The sequence below is a fragment of the Schistocerca nitens genome, chromosome 12, assembly GCF_023898315.1.
Source record: "Schistocerca nitens isolate TAMUIC-IGC-003100 chromosome 12, iqSchNite1.1, whole genome shotgun sequence".
In the NCBI taxonomy this organism is placed as follows: domain Eukaryota; kingdom Metazoa; phylum Arthropoda; class Insecta; order Orthoptera; family Acrididae; genus Schistocerca; species Schistocerca nitens.
In genome coordinates this window covers 23,802,311-23,818,976 of record NC_064625.1, presented here as the reverse complement: position 1 = coordinate 23,818,976, position 16,666 = coordinate 23,802,311, and the positions used below count along the sequence as shown (strand labels likewise).

General features: G+C 41.4%; 1 protein-coding gene across 1 annotated transcript in view; it reads right to left on the bottom strand.

The window, feature by feature from the left end:
* LOC126215078 (transmembrane protein 161B) overlaps positions 1-16,666 on the bottom strand; it is a 101,595-nt gene that overhangs the window by 30,746 nt on the left and 54,183 nt on the right. Inside the window, exons 6-8 of the mRNA XM_049941727.1 lie at positions 15,743-15,961; positions 4,245-4,361; positions 331-471 (exon numbers count right to left, since the gene is read on the bottom strand). Of these exons, the coding sequence (XP_049797684.1) occupies positions 331-471; positions 4,245-4,361; positions 15,743-15,961 (477 nt within the window). The remainder of the gene's footprint in view (positions 1-330; positions 472-4,244; positions 4,362-15,742; positions 15,962-16,666) is intronic.

The following is a 16,666-nucleotide window of genomic DNA, read 5'->3' as shown; positions in this document are numbered from 1 at the left end:
GTTGTTCTGTCAGAATTTTGTGTTTAACCTCCCACTGCTAAAATTCCACTCTATGCTTCATCCAAGTATGATCTACAGTACATCCAACTCCATTCCTTCTGCACGGCATTTATATTGGTGCAATAGTTTACCATTCACGATTAATTGCAAAGATACTTCTCAGAATAGTTTACCCTTCATAGACCTATAGACCTCTCAGTCTTTGTAAGGCAAATGATCTTTTACTTATTGTTACAATCCTCAACATATTTTTTAGGTCTGACTACATTTATTTGTGTGCTCAACAGGCAAGGAAGGAGTCCCCTCATGTGTACTCCTAATACAACTTACAAGGGGCCCGTCATGCCAGTGAAGACTCTACCCGTGAGATAGTCTCGGCTCACAGGCCGGATCCACAGCACCACCAGTAGCAGCGGCAGTGCAAAGCTCGTGTTCAGCAGCAGGCGCAGAACACGATTCTCTGCCGAATACCTGAAACAAAAGAAATCAACCTATATTAGGTCACCCAATTCAAACTGCACAGTTTTAGTATCAGTTACAACACAAAGTATAAATACAGGAGGCAGTAAAGATGGCTGAGCTTTCAGACAGCACCAGCACCCTTCCTCAGAGCAGACTAAAATGAAACACTCACTCACTCTCTCTATCTGAAATCCAACAAAGTGAGGCATAGACCTATGTCTTCTTACAAACAAACAACTCTCAAAACATAAACAATTTATGAGTTAATACAATCTATATAAATAGAAACATTAATGTTTGTTTATTGAAAACAGTAAATCTCTGAAATTTCTTCTTCAGTTTCTTTTTTATTTTTTAATTTTGACGCACTGATGCATTCAAATACACACGAGTTTTTATATACCAACCTATGAAATTTTAATATAATGTTGCATTCAAATATGCACTTTTTTATATACCTACTGGAATGCCATATATAATATATAAATAGGTATGTAATAATTTTAAGGGAAATCTATATAAAAATGTAAATGATTGTGTGTTCGAAGTCTTAAAACCTCGAAAGTTCTTTACTGATTGCTTTGACATTATGGCAATGTTGCATTCAAATACATACTGTGTTTTATATACCAATTCTTTAAAATATATATATATATATATATATTACATACACAACTAAATATGTACATATAAAGGGGAGACATTACAACCACAAATCTCAAAGTTCTTGACCAATTTACTTCAAATTTTTACACAATACTCTAATGAAGATTTGGACAATTATGGGCCATATATTTTTAATATAAATATATATGTAATGTATAAAGGGGAACCACTGTTAGCAAAGTCTGAAAGTACTCGACTGATTTACTTCAAATTTTTACATGTTACTGTAATATATTAAGGTAACAAAATACACGGGATACCTCCTAATATTGTGTCGAACTTCCCTTTCAACAGCATATTGCAGCAGCTCGATATGGCATGGACTCGACACATTGTCTTTTTGAAGTTATCAGATACTGTACCTCATCAGTTATGTAGAAAACCACACATACACACAAACTATCACTCACATTGTTTGTTTGTGTAACATCACAAAAAATACGTACATAAATACTGCACTTGACAACGAGAAATAAATTCCCGAAACACGTTTTGCTCAGCACGAATAAAATATGTCACTGGCGCTGTGATTAAACTAAACACATTTGAGCAACGCAAAGTGAATGACAGTGACACTAGCACTCCAAGTGGCCATACACAGAAACACGCTAAATATGGTTTGACAAAGGTGTCACGATGATCGCAACAATCACAAAACTGCATTGGGGCAGTAGAGACAGTTTGGAAATGTTTGCAATTCTTGACGATATCTTAATTCTAATGAACCTTACTTCCATCAGCCGCCACGCCAAGTAGAGCTCAGCAGCAGCGGGAGATACGGCACAAACTGTTCCAACTTTTACACATTTAACGGTTCAGATCCACTGAGTAGAGTGCCCTGGTGTCAAGAAACTTAACCATGTAATACCTGTAAACACTACTGGACAGTCAACATAATGCCAGTGTTACTTTTTCTCCACAAACATTTTTTCCATGAGTAAATTATGGGAAAATTGTAAATATGTTGCAAAATCTGGTGAAAATTAACACTGTGGGCATAGGAAATTTGATGGGACAGATAAAAACTGTTGTAAATGGCGGTAAAACATCAGTTCTGGAAATGTAAAAGTGGGGATATACTGTATGTGCCTTGGCATAGCAGGTGCACGAGATCATGGCCTATGTGGAGTGCAGTGTGTCTTTTCTAATTTGCTAAATGCGAGTCAGTTGTGAAAGTTGAGTGACAATTTCATACCAAATACCAAGTTTCAGCTCCGACAGGTGAAACAATCCGTGGGTGGTAAAACACATTCAGTGAGACTGCCTGCTTATGCAGTGCTAAGTAAACAGGCCATTTGGGACAGTCAGCAGAGAAGCTGGAATGTGTGTGACAAACATTCTACGGGTATGTGAGGTAATCAAGGATACGTGTGACCAGTGGACAGCAGATATCACAGTCAACTGTCTGGTGCATTCTGTGTATGTGTCTGCACGTACAACTGCATCTGCTGCGGTTGGACATTATGACTACTCAGGACAATGAGTTTCATTCCAACTTTTACAGTGACTCACAGTGGCTGCTGAAGTAAGATGGTTTTTCACAGAAACCAACACTTCAAGTGTCTGGAAAGGTGAATCATCATAATGTGGGTATTTGGGTTACAGAACATCCACACAACATTTTGGAACACATTTGCAATTCACTTAAGTTTTTGGGCCGTGTCCTCTTCAAATGCTTAAGGGGTCATTTTTCTTTCGGAAGAAAACTAACTGGTTTCATGTACCTAAATATGCTGCAGAAATTGCTTGCACCACAATTACAGCAAGACAGAATTACGTCATCTTTTTACTTCTTTTACTTGAACTTTAAATCCCTCACCAAATTTCTCCTTTGTTTCCTTTACTGCTTGTTCAGTGTACAGACTGCATAGCAATGGAGATAGACTACGATATCTCGCAATTATTCTCAACCACTGCTTCCCTTTCCATGTCCTTTGACTTGTATAACTACATTCTGTGAAGTATAACATGACATTTTTATGATGGCATGTATCATTTTCAAGCTTCTGACATGATAAAAGATGTTCATGATGTTTAGAAGTAAGTAAGTGTTAGGACATCCCACTGTGGGAGATACTATTATGATATGTTCAGATGGGAGAATGTCTTTAAGCTATCACTTCTACAAGGTGAGACTGTGAGTGAGTGTTTCCACCTGCTGTGTAGTGCCACTTGTTCCTTGGTGTAATGCTTTGAAGGTATTTAGAAGACAAAGTGAAAAAGAGAAAAGGTTGTGGATACAATAGACACTGGGAGACACGACTTGAACTGCCTTACGTAAACATACACTTTTCGTGTTGCTTTGCACAAGCTAAGTATGTTTCAGACACTCTGTCAACCCACTTATTATACGAGTTTGTATTACAAAAGAATTTTTGTTGTAAAAGAAAGGGTGAATACAGAAGGTTAAAAGTTCAGTTGTTTATGTCAGTCAAGTGGCTCAGAAGACAATTAATGCTCTCTTTCAGCACCTGTACACATACAATGAGATTAAGAGCTGTGAATACTGCTGGCGCCCAGTTTGTTGGAACTGAACAGCAGGGCCATCTCAGCAAACATCCAAAAAAGGCAACCAAACAAATTTTGTTAAATAAATCTACTGATGTCAAACATAAGATGGTTACAGACTACACACAGGATATGCAACATCGGTTGTATACCAAAAACAACTTACGTCACATTTCAGTTTCTACATAAGCCATAAATAACTTTTCACTCCTTGCATTTTATCCCTGCTACCTTCCAAATTTTGAAGCGTGTAGTCCACTCATAATTTCAAAAGCCTTCTCTAAATATACACATGCTATAAATGTAGGTTTGCCTTTCTTCCCCTATCTTCTAGGATACGTCATAGAGTCGGTATTTATTTGTGTGTTCTACATTTCTCCACTGCTCAAACATACAATTACACCTCACTAATTCAACATTTATTGCACGAGATCAAATACACAGTATTCTAACATCATTCACAACATTCTGGAATGCCTAAAAAATAAGCTTAAAATTTGCAGTCTCTTCGTTCGCATAAAAAAGTTCCTTTCGACCTTGTAAAAAAGATCCCAGCATCAAACTTCGAGTCATGCCAGACACAGAATTTCTGGCATACTGCAGCATACCTGAGAGAGTCCCAGTGCATACGGGCCATGCGGAGCCCCGGAAAGGTGAAGAGCGCTCCCACCACGCCGCACCACACGGCCAGCGACAGCTTCAGTATCAGCTGTGAAGCAGGCCCTCTGAAATAAGAAGCAAAAAACACTTCAGCTAGCACTAACAACTTGTCACGGTTTCAAAATTCTCACAGTAAATGCACCTATATTTACATCTATACGGATACTCTTCAAATCACTCTCCAGTGCCCGATAGAAGGTTCGTCGAACCACCTTCACAATAATTCTCTATTATTCCAATCTCGAACAGCGTGCAAAAAATAAAAAAATAAAAAATACGCCCATATCTTTCCGTGTGAGCTCTGATTTTATGACGATCGTTTCTCCCCTTGTAGGTCAGCGCCAACAAAATATTTTCGCATTCTGAAGAGAAAGTTGGTGACTTAAATTTTCTGAGAAGATTCCACTGCAACAAAAAACACCTCTGTTTTAATTATGTCCACTCCAAATCCTGCATCATGCTAGAGACACTATCCCCCCTATTTTGTGATAATACAAAATGAGCTGCCCTTCTCTCAACTTTCTCGATGTACTCCGTTAACCCTAGCATCCCAAACTGCACAGCAGTAATCCAAAGCAGGACAGACAAGCGTAGTGTAGGCAGTCTCTTTAGTACATCTGTTACATTTTCTAAGTGTTCAGCCAATAAAACGAAGTCTTTGCTTTGCCTTCCCCACAACATTTTCTAAATGTTATTTCCAGATAACTTTTTTGTACTTGTAATTCCTACATATTTACTTGAATTTATGGCCTTTAGATTTGACTGTCCAAAAGAACATTGCATCAAACTATACAGACATTAAAATACAGACATCGTACAATTTGTATGCGAGCACTATGGGACGTAGGCCCTACAATCAAGTCGACGTAAGTTGATCCCTCACGGCTGGCAGTGCTGTGGCCAGCATTCAACTATGAAGCACAGATGGCTGCAGGTGAAAACAGTAACTGTCAACAGAGCTCTGGCAACACTGGGGTGTTTCTGTGGAGACATTTACAAAATTGTGTAACGTGACAAAGCTGCTGTGCCCAGCCTACTGCAATTGTCAGGAATCTTCTTACAATGACTCGACTATCTGACATACGGAAGTTTGGGTCAGTCATGTTTGGATGACCGAGGCAGTTTAAGATGACCGCTCACATAGAGGGAAATCTGGGCTCAAATCCTGGTTTGGCACAAATTTTTAGACGTTACCAATAAATCATATAGCCACTATACAATCCTATTCGCAATCTGCAGACGGTTATAATAGGTGATGAATAGGGCCTGGATTTTAATGACAAGTCATATTTTTTTCTGAACTATAGGGTGAATTTTAGAACAATTTATACACAAATCTAGGCATTTTAGTGTCGAAAAATGTATTTTGATTGTGCATATAGAGTCATATTTCAACAAATTTTAGTAATAGGTCATACTGTGGCTAACTTTTAATATAATAGGTCATACTTCCGTCAACTTTTTCCAAATATGCATATACCGTTTTTCTCGTATCTTACGGGACACATGAATAAGAAAATGAATATGTTGCTCATGAGACAATATTTAACGTGCTATTATGAAAGATAAACAGATAAATTAGTACACAGCTTTATTTCTCAGGACTGTAGCAGAAAATCGGTGTACCACAACAGTCGTTTTGCGAACATAAAACACTGTTGCGCAAAGTCGGCAATACGCTCTCAGAGCCAACAAATGCAGCTTCTGCCGTAATAATCATCACAGTCGCACAGGTGTTCCCAGTAACCAGTTTGAATACAGCCTTTGCCTTCTTCAACATGCCTAAAACAAAGTGCTCCGACAGCTAGAAGTTGCGAGGATATGTTCGAGAATTTGGAGAGAAGTTCTTTAATACTGATGGGAAAATATTATTTTGTAAACTGTGTGAAGTTAAAGTTAGTGCAGAAAAGCACTTTAATGTGCAACAACACTGTAATACCACTAAACACAGCAGCTGTGTGAAACAAAGTGCTGAAAATAACAGCAGGCAAACGCTGTTATTTGAACAGACAGGTCAATCGTCAACCGTGCAATCATTCTGCATGGATTTGTGTGAGATGATGGTATCCTGCAACATCCCATTGGAAAAGCTGAAGAATCTACGCTTCAGACGGTTCTTGGAGAAGTACACAACACATCCAGTTCCAGATGAATCTACACTGAGAAAGAACTATTTATCCGTATGCTACAATGATGTGCTCAACAAAATATGAATTACTATTGCTGAGCAAAAGATCTGGCTGTTGATAGATGAAACTACGGATATTAGTGGGTGATATATTGCAAATGTTGTTGTTAGTGTTCTAAAAGTTGATGGCCCTGGAGATATGTTCCTACTAACATGTGAAGCTCTCAATAGAGTAAACAATTTGACGATTGCTATTTTGTTTGACAACTCTTTGAAGCTACTGTGGCTGGATGGTGTGAAAAAGAGACAACGTTTTGCTGTTTGTAACAGATGGTGCTTCATATACGGCTAAAGCAGCCAAAGAGCTTCAGATTCTCTACCCCAGTATGGTGTACATCACTTGCCTTGCACATGCATTGCACAGAGTTGCCGACGAGGTGCGATCAGATTATCCTGACAAGCACAAATTAATTTCCTGTGGAAAGAAATTCTATGTGAAGGCTCCAAGTGCAGAAATTCAAGGAACAAGCACCTTCAACACCCCTCCCACCTAAACCTGTTCTTACATGATGGGGTTCTTGGCTTAATGCTGCTGAGTATTACTGCATCAACTACACTCAAATAAAGACAATCTTCTGTGAGCTTGATAGCGATGAGTCAAGTGCTATCAAAATTGTGAAAGACATTTTTACAGATACATTGTCTCGAAACTTGGCATACATCAATGCTAATTTTTCAGTGATATCAAAAGCCATCAAACGACTGGAAGCTGTCGGCACTCACCTATGTGAGGCCCTGAGTATTGTGCAACATGTGCAGAGTGAGTTGGGTCGAGCTAGTGGTCATGTGGCTGACAAAGTGAAAACCAAATTGCAAAGTGTTCTCCAATGGAATCCTGGATATTCTACACTGTGCAAAATTAGTAACATTCTTTCAGGGAATGCCGCAACATTTGATGATACTGAAACAAAGCTGAACTCCAGTGACCTGGCTGCCTTCAAATATGCTCCAGTTGCTTATTGTAGCCGGCCGGTGTGGCCGACCGGTTCTAGGCGCTTCAGTCTGGAACCGCGCGACTGCTACGGTTGCAGGTTCGAATCCTGCCTCGGGCATGGATGTGTGTGATGTCCTTAAGTTAGTTAGGTTTAAGTAGTTCGAAGTTCTAGGGGACTGATGACCTCAGATGTTAAGTCCCATAGTGCTCAGAACCATTTGACATCTTGTCAAGTGGAGAGAAGCTTTTCCAGGTACAAAACTATCCTCAGCGACAACCGTAGATTTTTGACAATGGAAAACCTGAAAATTCATCTTGTGATCCAGTGCAACTTTGCAGATACTGAAGACTGAAATATGATATTAAATAATGTGAAATGCTTTAAATACTATGTAAAAATAAAAACGTTTCACTGTTTCGATAGACGATCTTTTCACTGTACTTTGTGTTTAGAAAATAAAACATTCAGACATTCAAAAAATAGGTGCAATTTAGCTACAAACCCTACAGAAAGAAAGAACTATACTTACAATATTTTGAGAAGTGAATTTTGTATTACTTTATGGTGAATAAAAAATTAAATAAACAAAGAAGAATGCTTTAAATAAACTTCTATTAAGTCATATTTTATTTTTTAAGGTCGTATTTATGTAAGTTTTAGGTCATAAATGCTTGCATATTTCCCTGTTTTTTAGGTAATTAAAATCCGGGCCCTAGTGATGAAACACAGGTATGATGTCAAAAGCAAGGCAGAATCGTCCCAACGGAAACTGCATGCAGAGCTAAGACCAAAAAATTTCTACATGTTCTATCATATGTGAAGATTCTTCTCACTGTTTTCTTCGATTACAATGGGATAGTGGATTGTGAGTTCCTGACTTACAGTCGTACAGTCAATAAGGAACACTACTTGGAAGTTATGACTGTATGCTTGAAGCAGTCTGAGGAAAACGGCCAGAATTGTGGCAAAACACTAGTGGAAATTGTATCATGACAATGTTCCTGCTCAAATCTCAATGCTCATTTGTAATTTTTTGGCAATAAACAAAACAGTTACATTGCCTCAGCCACTGTATTCACCAGACTTCGGCCCCTGCGACCTTTTTTTCCTATTCCTGAGACTCAGGAGAACCACGAAAGGATATCATTTTGCCACTGCCGACGAGATAAAAACAGGATCGCTAAAGGAGCTGAACACCCAAAGCGAGTTCCACAAGGGCTTCCGAGACCGGAAAAAGTTCTGGCACAAGTTACTGTATCTGAGAGGGGTTAATTTTAAAGGGACAAATTTGTTGACAATGAATAAATAAAGATTCTTTAAAAAAATTGCCATTACTTTTTCATCACATCTCTTATGTGTCGCAAGGCCCAGCACAGCTCAAGCAAGTGCAGCTCTGGAAGTATTTAAATACCTAGCCATTTTACACTAAAGTCAGCTCTTTTAGTATCACTGCTCTACACTAAGAGGCTGCGATATTCGGGCAACACCTGGAAAGCTTTTTGTCGAGCACAGTTTGACTCTGCACTAGGGCAATCCACCCTGAAACCATGTGACCAGTGGCCACAGCCACCACAGGAAGCAGCTCGCTGCCCACTGATGCGAGGCCACGGGTCACTGCCACTACGTCACCTGCCTGCTGCCTACTGGACAGTGCAGGGTGCGCAAGCCGTGTCACGACACGAGTGGCTGTAGCTAGCCGTGACTGCCCAGACCTGAAGTCACAGCTGGCAGAGGCAGTCAGCATTACGAGCCACTGCAAGTCAACACTGTCCTCTGTCAGCATTGCGTGGTGACGACACACGGGAGACCGCCGGATGCCTCGGGCACGTTGCCATTTCCTGTACTGAATGCTATATTGCAGCAATTTAAAATATCTGGCTGTTTGATTGGATCTATACATTCAGGTGCGCCCCAGAAGAGTGTTGGGACCCCTGCTGTTAATGTTGTGTATTAATTACATTGCACACAATATTAATAGTAAAATCAGTTTTTTTTTTTACACAGATGATGCAGTTACCTATAATGAAGTACTATCCGAGAGAAGCTGCATAAATATTCTCCCAGATCTTTATAAGATTTCAATGTGGTGCAGAGATTGGCAACTTGTTCTGAATGTCCAGAAATGTAAAATTCTGCACTTCGCAAAACAAAAAAATGTAATATCTACAGCTATAATATGAATGAGTTACTGTTGGAAGCGACCAACTCGTACAAATACCTCGGTGTAAAACTTTGTGGGGATATGAAATGGAATGATTACACAGGTTTAGTTGTGAGTAAAGCAGGTGACAGACTTCAGTTTATTGGTAGGATACTAGGAACGTGGCCATAAATCTACAAAAGAGATTGCTTACAAATCACTCCTGCGACTGGTTCTAAAATATTGCTCAAGTGTGTGGGACCTGTACTTGATGGGAGTAAAAGGCATATTTAACATATACAGAGAAGGACAACATGAATGGTCACAGGTTTGTTTAATCTGTGGGAGAGTGTTACAGAGACAGAAGGAACTGAACTGGCACTTTGGAAGGCAGATGTAAACTATTCTGAGAAAGACTATTATCAAAATTTCAAGAACCAGCTTTAAATAATTACTCTAGGGATATACTACAACCCCCTACATATCGCTCACATACGGGTCGTGAGGATAAGGTTAGAATAATTACTGCGCGCGTGCACACAGTGAAGTACAGAGACAGTAGTGCTATAGTATTGGGGTGTTTTTTGTGGTTTGGGCGTACCGTATTTACTCGAATCTAAGCCGCACTTTTTTCCGGTTTTTCTAATCCAAAAAACTGCCTGCGGCTTAGAATCAAGTGCAAAGTGGAAGTTCTGAAAAATGTTGGTAGGTGCCGCCACAACTAACTTCCGTCGTCGAATATACACTCCTGGAAATGGAAAAAAGAACACATTGACACCGGTGTGTTAAACCCACCATACTTGCTCCGGACACTGCGAGAGGGCTGTACAAGCAATGATCACACGCACGGCACAGCGGACACACCAGGAACCGCGGTGTTGGCCGTCGAATGGCGCTAGCTGCGCAGCATTTGTGCACCACCGCCGTCAGTGTCAGCCAGTTTGCCGTGGCATACGGAGCTCCATCGCAGTCTTTAACACTGGTAGCATGCCGTGACAGCGTGGACATGAACCGTATGTGCAGTTGACGGACTTTGAGCGAGGGCGTATAGTGGGCATGCGGGAGGCCGGGTGGACATACCGCCGAATTGCTCAACACGTGGGGCGTGAGGTCTCCACAGTACATCGATGTTGTCGCCACTGCTCGGCGGAAGGTGCACGTGCCCGTCGACCTGGGACCGGACCGCAGCGACGCACGGATGCACGCCAAGACCGTAGGATCCTACGCAGTGCCGTAGGGGACCGCACCGCCACTTCCCAGCAAATTAGGGACACTGTTGCTCCTGGGGTATCGGCGAGGACCATTCGCAACCGTCTCCATGAAGCTGGGCTACGGTCCCGCACACCGTTAGGCCGTCTTCCGCTCACGCCCCAACATCGTGCAGCCCGCCTCCAGTGGTGTCGCGACAGGCGTGAATGGAGGGACGAATGGAGACGCATCGTCTTCAGCGATGAGAGTCGCTTCTGCCTTGGTGCCAATGATGGTCGTATGCGTGTTTGGTGCCGTGCAGGTGAGCGCCACAATCAGGACTGCATACGACCGAGGCACACAGGGCCAACACCCGGCATCATAGTGTGGGGAGCGATCTCCTACACTGGCCGTACACCACTGGTGATCGTCGAGGGGACACTGAATAGTGCACGGTACATCCAAACCATCATCGAACCCATCGTTCTACCATTCCTAGACCGGCAAGGGAACTTGCTGTTCCAACAGCACAATGCACGTCCGCATGTATTGTTCATCTTCGAATGTAGCAGCATTTCAATGTACTACGAACATGGGAGTCTCGAAGAGTGAGCAGAGAGGAAATGGACAGGGACTGTGGATAGGTGGCGCCCGGAGGGAGTGTGAATCGACGGTGAGGCGTGCCGAGGTAGTCCGTGCAATTGCGATAATGGCGTGTCCTGGATGGTGCAGTGGTTAACGCACCTGCCTAGTAAGAAGGAGATCCCGGGTTCAAATCCCAGACTGGTACACATTTTCACTCATTGCTGCTGATTCCATGTGAAGTCCTGATGCAGCTGACAGCAGTTATCCCCTCTCCTTCCCTTCCTTTCCCTTCCTTTCCTTTCCTTTCCTTTCCTTTCCTTTCCTCTCTTCCCTTCCCCCCTTCAATTTACGTACGGAGTAGAGGAACAGTTCTGAGACAATGATCGATTGGTCCAGTATGAAATTGCACTCAGTCAAAGAATAACATCTGTGAAGCAATAGTTTGTGGACAATAACTGTCCTGGAAGACAGTAGTCTGCTCAGAGTCCTAACTTTAATCAAATGGAACAATATTGGAAATTTGTGGTAAGGACTATGGGACCAAACTGCTGAGGTCGTCCGTCCCTAGGCTTACGCACTATGTAATCTAACTTAAACTAACTTACACTACGGATGATACACACACACACACACACACACACACACACACACACATGCCTGAGGGAGGACTCAAACCTCTGATGGGGTGGGGGGAAGCCACATGAAACGTGACAAGGCGCCTCAGACTGCACGGCTACACCTAAGGGGCAAGTTACAATGTCAACTTCACTCGAGACCCCAGCATCCAGCATCACTACCTTATCCGTTTTCAGCTATTGCCAGAAGAACTGGCTACTGTTTGTCTACAGACATTCAGACACGTCATTAAGAGTGTCCCCTGCAGGGTTCAAACCACCATAGAGGCAAACAGCAGACACACCCAATACTAACATCCACTAATAGGTGTCAGGATCCTTTTGCTCAGTTATTTTCTTTAATGAAATGACTACAACAACAAAAAACTGATAAATTACAGGTGATAAGATGGTTCATCTGGTGTAATTACCCCTGAGGGCTAAAATGAAATTTTCTGAGGGGTAAAAACTAAATGATTCAATCCTGTTTCAGTCATAAAACTAAATTATTTTCAAAGGATCTTTACTACTATCACAATTTTGTAAGATGCTAATACTGATTTATATAAATTATCAATAATTACGTTTTCTCTATTAGCAGCATTAATGCGGTGGAGGTTGCAGTTTCCACATATAATCCACCCACTACATATGTATGTTGTGCTCTGTCCTGTACATTGATTATGATAAAACTGAGATATACACTAACAAATACTAAATATCTCAAGAAAATGTCTTCTTAAAGTTGTAAATAGTATATGTGGTAGTCCAGAAATTGCTTCATTACTCACTTCGAAATAGGTAAATGGATTAATTGACAGCACAACACAGCAGTAACTATGTAAGGGCTACTATAGTGCTGTACACATTATTATTATTATTATTATTTTCGATTATTCCGATTTACGAGAGCGTTTGAACTTCAATTCCTTTATGATGATTGTTTGTTTATGTTTCTTCTGAGCCCAAATTTTCTTCATGTGTTCACTGTGTTGTTTCTTTCGCTCCGCTGTCCATTTGCATCCTGGTCTCTTCTGTGTTGTGGTGTCAAATTTATGTTTTTTGATGATGTTCCTGAATTCAGTTCTATTTCCTGCATCATTTACTGTTATGTGTGCTTGTCTGAGGTCCTCTTCAACTTCTTTTATCTATTTTGTTTTTCCCCTGCCCGAGTTGATGACTTTAAGAATTCGCTTTGAAATTCTGTTTTCATTCATCCTGTGGATATGTCCGTAGAACTGCAGTCTTCTTTTCCTTATTGTATCCGTAATTATTATTATTGTTACTACTACTACTATTAGTGGCTGTGATCAGACACAATACATTACAGTCTGAAGTCTTCCAATTTCTGCCAATTCAGAAGTAAGGAGTGCAGCAATCGAGCGATTTATGAACAGTAAGTATAGTGAATACATTTTAACTTCATTGATTTTAAAAGGGGTTGCAGTGTGCAGGTCAAGCAAGTGCCGCAACAGAGAGGAGTAATGAAGGGAAGTATGTTTTGTAGCAAGTGTCTACCCTCACTGTGAATAGTTAGCTTTCTTACCTCAGAAGGAGTTGTCATTGCTTATGCGAAACTCGGCTCACCCTTTCCTCACACGATATCCTACAAACAGCGGATAGAAGGCAATAGGCAGATTCCATATTCCTCGATTTGTGGAGAGCATTTGACACGGTACTCCACTGCAGACTGACGACGGTCTGACCCACACGGAACAGGTTGCAAGATACGTGATTGGCTCAAAGACTTCTCAAGTAATACACACCAGTATGTTAACCTCGATGGGGAGTGTTCATCACAGACAAGTCCATCGTCAGGAGTGCCCCAGGGAAGTGTGACAGGACCGATCTTCTTCCCTGCACAAATAAGTGATCTGAGAGACAGGGTGAACAGTAATTTACATCCGTTTGCTAGTGGAGCTGTCGTGTACAGTAAGGTGGCGAAGTTGAGCGACTGTACGAGGACACGAGATGGCTTAGGCAGAATTTCTAGTTAGTGTGATGAATGGCAGTTAGCTCTGAATGTGGAAAGATGTTAGTTAATGCAGACGAATCGAGAAAATAATTTGGTAATGTTCGAAAACAGCATTAGCAATGTGCTGCTCGAGACAGTTGGGAAGGTGAGTGCCCAACTTTGTTTTATTGGGAGAATTTTGGGAAAGTGTGGCTCATCTATAAAGAAGACGACGTACAGAACATTAGTGTTACCCATTCTCGAGTGGTCGGGATCCGTGCCAGGTCAGATTAAAGGAAGACACTGAAGCAATTCGGAGGAGGGGTGCTAGGTACCATCAACATGCACGTATTACGGAGGTGCTTTGTGAACTCCGGTGAGAATCTCCTGAGGAAAGACCATGCTCTTTTTGTGATGCGCTATTGTGGAAATTTAGTGAACTGGCATTTGAGGCCGACTGCAGATCGACCTTACTGCTGCCGACATCCCATTTTGTATGAGGACCGTGAAAATAAGAGGAGAGGAAATAGGGCTCACGAAGAGGCCTGTCGGCAGTTTTCCCCCCTGTTTGTGAGAGGAACAGGAAAGCAAATGACTACTAGCAGTTCGAGGCACCCTCCACTATGCACTGTAGGGTGGTTTGTGGAGTACACGTGCAGACGTATAATGCACGCAGAATTCTGTGGCTGCTAGATGCACAGATGGCAGGACACACGTGGGGAGAGCGGTAATGGTGGGGGTTACCGGCAGATGCTGTAGGGGAAATGCCGAGCACTGGAGGGGAAGTGCTATTCTACACAGAAGTCTACGCTCACATTTTCTATAAGTATGAAGTGGGGGCCCTCCACACCCCCATTCGTTAGGTGGTCATTCAAAAAGATCTGTCATCAACTTTGCTTTGGTTAGTATATGAAAAGAATTTCATTGGAAAAGCAGGGATTTATTTTTGCTTGGCTTGTAAACCATTTGTAACTTTCAGAGAAGCATTACGAGTGATTTTGAGTAAAACCTAAACATTTCTTTGGTTGCCATGTTAAAATTTGCTTCTTTTGCCAAAACACAGCAGCTCACTAACATGTTGTGCAGACGCAGTTGCAAAAGAATTCTGAAAAATTAGTTTATTAAGTATACCAAGTGAGGAACTGATGAAAAGAAAGGTCGATAGCTTATGAAAAAGCACATACTCAGTTCAAAATAAATGTGCAATGCCTTCACTTATGTTGTTCCAAAACCCGTAGCATTTCTCGTTCCACCAACTATTGATGGACTTTAAAAATGACATTCTTTCATAGAAAAAGTCAGTAGCGAGTGGAATAACACGGTAGATAATGAAGTTTTGCATAATAATCATATCACAACATACTCTCCACTTTGCATGCTGTTATTTGCCAAAATCTCATTTCAATATCTCAAAATGTCTACGAGGAATGTTGTGGATATTTCACTCTGGCTTTACGGCTGGCACGGTGCGATCACAAATGAGTGTGCTTCCTCGATCAATTATCTCGACACTGGTGACAAATCGAGACCTCCAGCAGAGTCTAAAGAAGAATTCAATATGTAAGCTAAATTTCATATGCCGCAACATATTATGTGATATGCACCAAACAAAATCATAGTGACCTCTATTTTTCATTATAAGCTTTATCAGATTTTGCACTGTGTCTTACTTCCAAGCAAATATCACAATAACTATGACCATTAATGAAATGATGGGCACACCATTATGAACCTGACATATAAAGCTGGTACCAGAAGTTCTATCTGCCACACTCTACATGGTGGTTTGTGGAGTACAGATACAGGCGTAGAGCAGAAAATCGAGAAATGAGGCTCACTCACCTGGACTTGAGGCCCTGCTGGTCCTGCAGGAACTGCGACGCGCTGCGGTTGAAGCTGGCATACGCCCGGTCCAGCCCCGTCTCGAGCGTGCGCTCGTCCGCAATCAGCACCGCCATCGCCACCAGGAGGTAGATCAGCGCCGTCACCAAAACCGTCGACCTCTCCCCGACCGACTCCTCGCCGCGGAAGTAGTGTGCGGTCAGTGACAGGAGCAACTTTCTGGATACGGAGTCAAGTACTCGCCAGATATGTGCTGCCTATGAGCCTCAACTCTCTTCACCTCACACACCCTACTGCTATTTGCACTCTGGTTTACTTACAGACAGTTAAGTGGGAAAAAAAGAGGCCAAATTCTGCATTGTGAGTTCCGTACAAACTTAATTATGTATACAGATAGTTTATCTGTCCCAGGAATCGAGAATCTCTATAATTTTTGCCTCTTTTCGATATCGGTACTGGGAGGACATAGGTCCTAGAAACTCCAAGACTGCATCAAAATCTCTACAGTAGTTGCTCAGACTAGTCCAGACATACAACATGAAGTGAGCAGGCGATTTCAGTTTATATATACGTTGTGTGTCTGGACTGGTCTGAGCAACTACTGTAGAGATTTTGATGCGGCCTTATATATAGTACATCTAATCTAACCCAATCATAAAATATAATTTGTAGTCATGTTTCAGTAGGTAAACAAAAAATATTTTATTAAATTCATATTTTATGATTGGGTTAGATTAGATGTACTTTTTATTCTCAATGATCCACAGTGAGGAGATCCTCTGGCATGTGGAACATGTCAGAAAACAAGAATACACAATGAATATTTACAAAACAAGAACTGATATGGTAACGTACCTCCACAGATCCCAAATGAAATTGCCCAGTCAAAAAAACTTAAGTATATTTACATTTAAAAGGGTATAA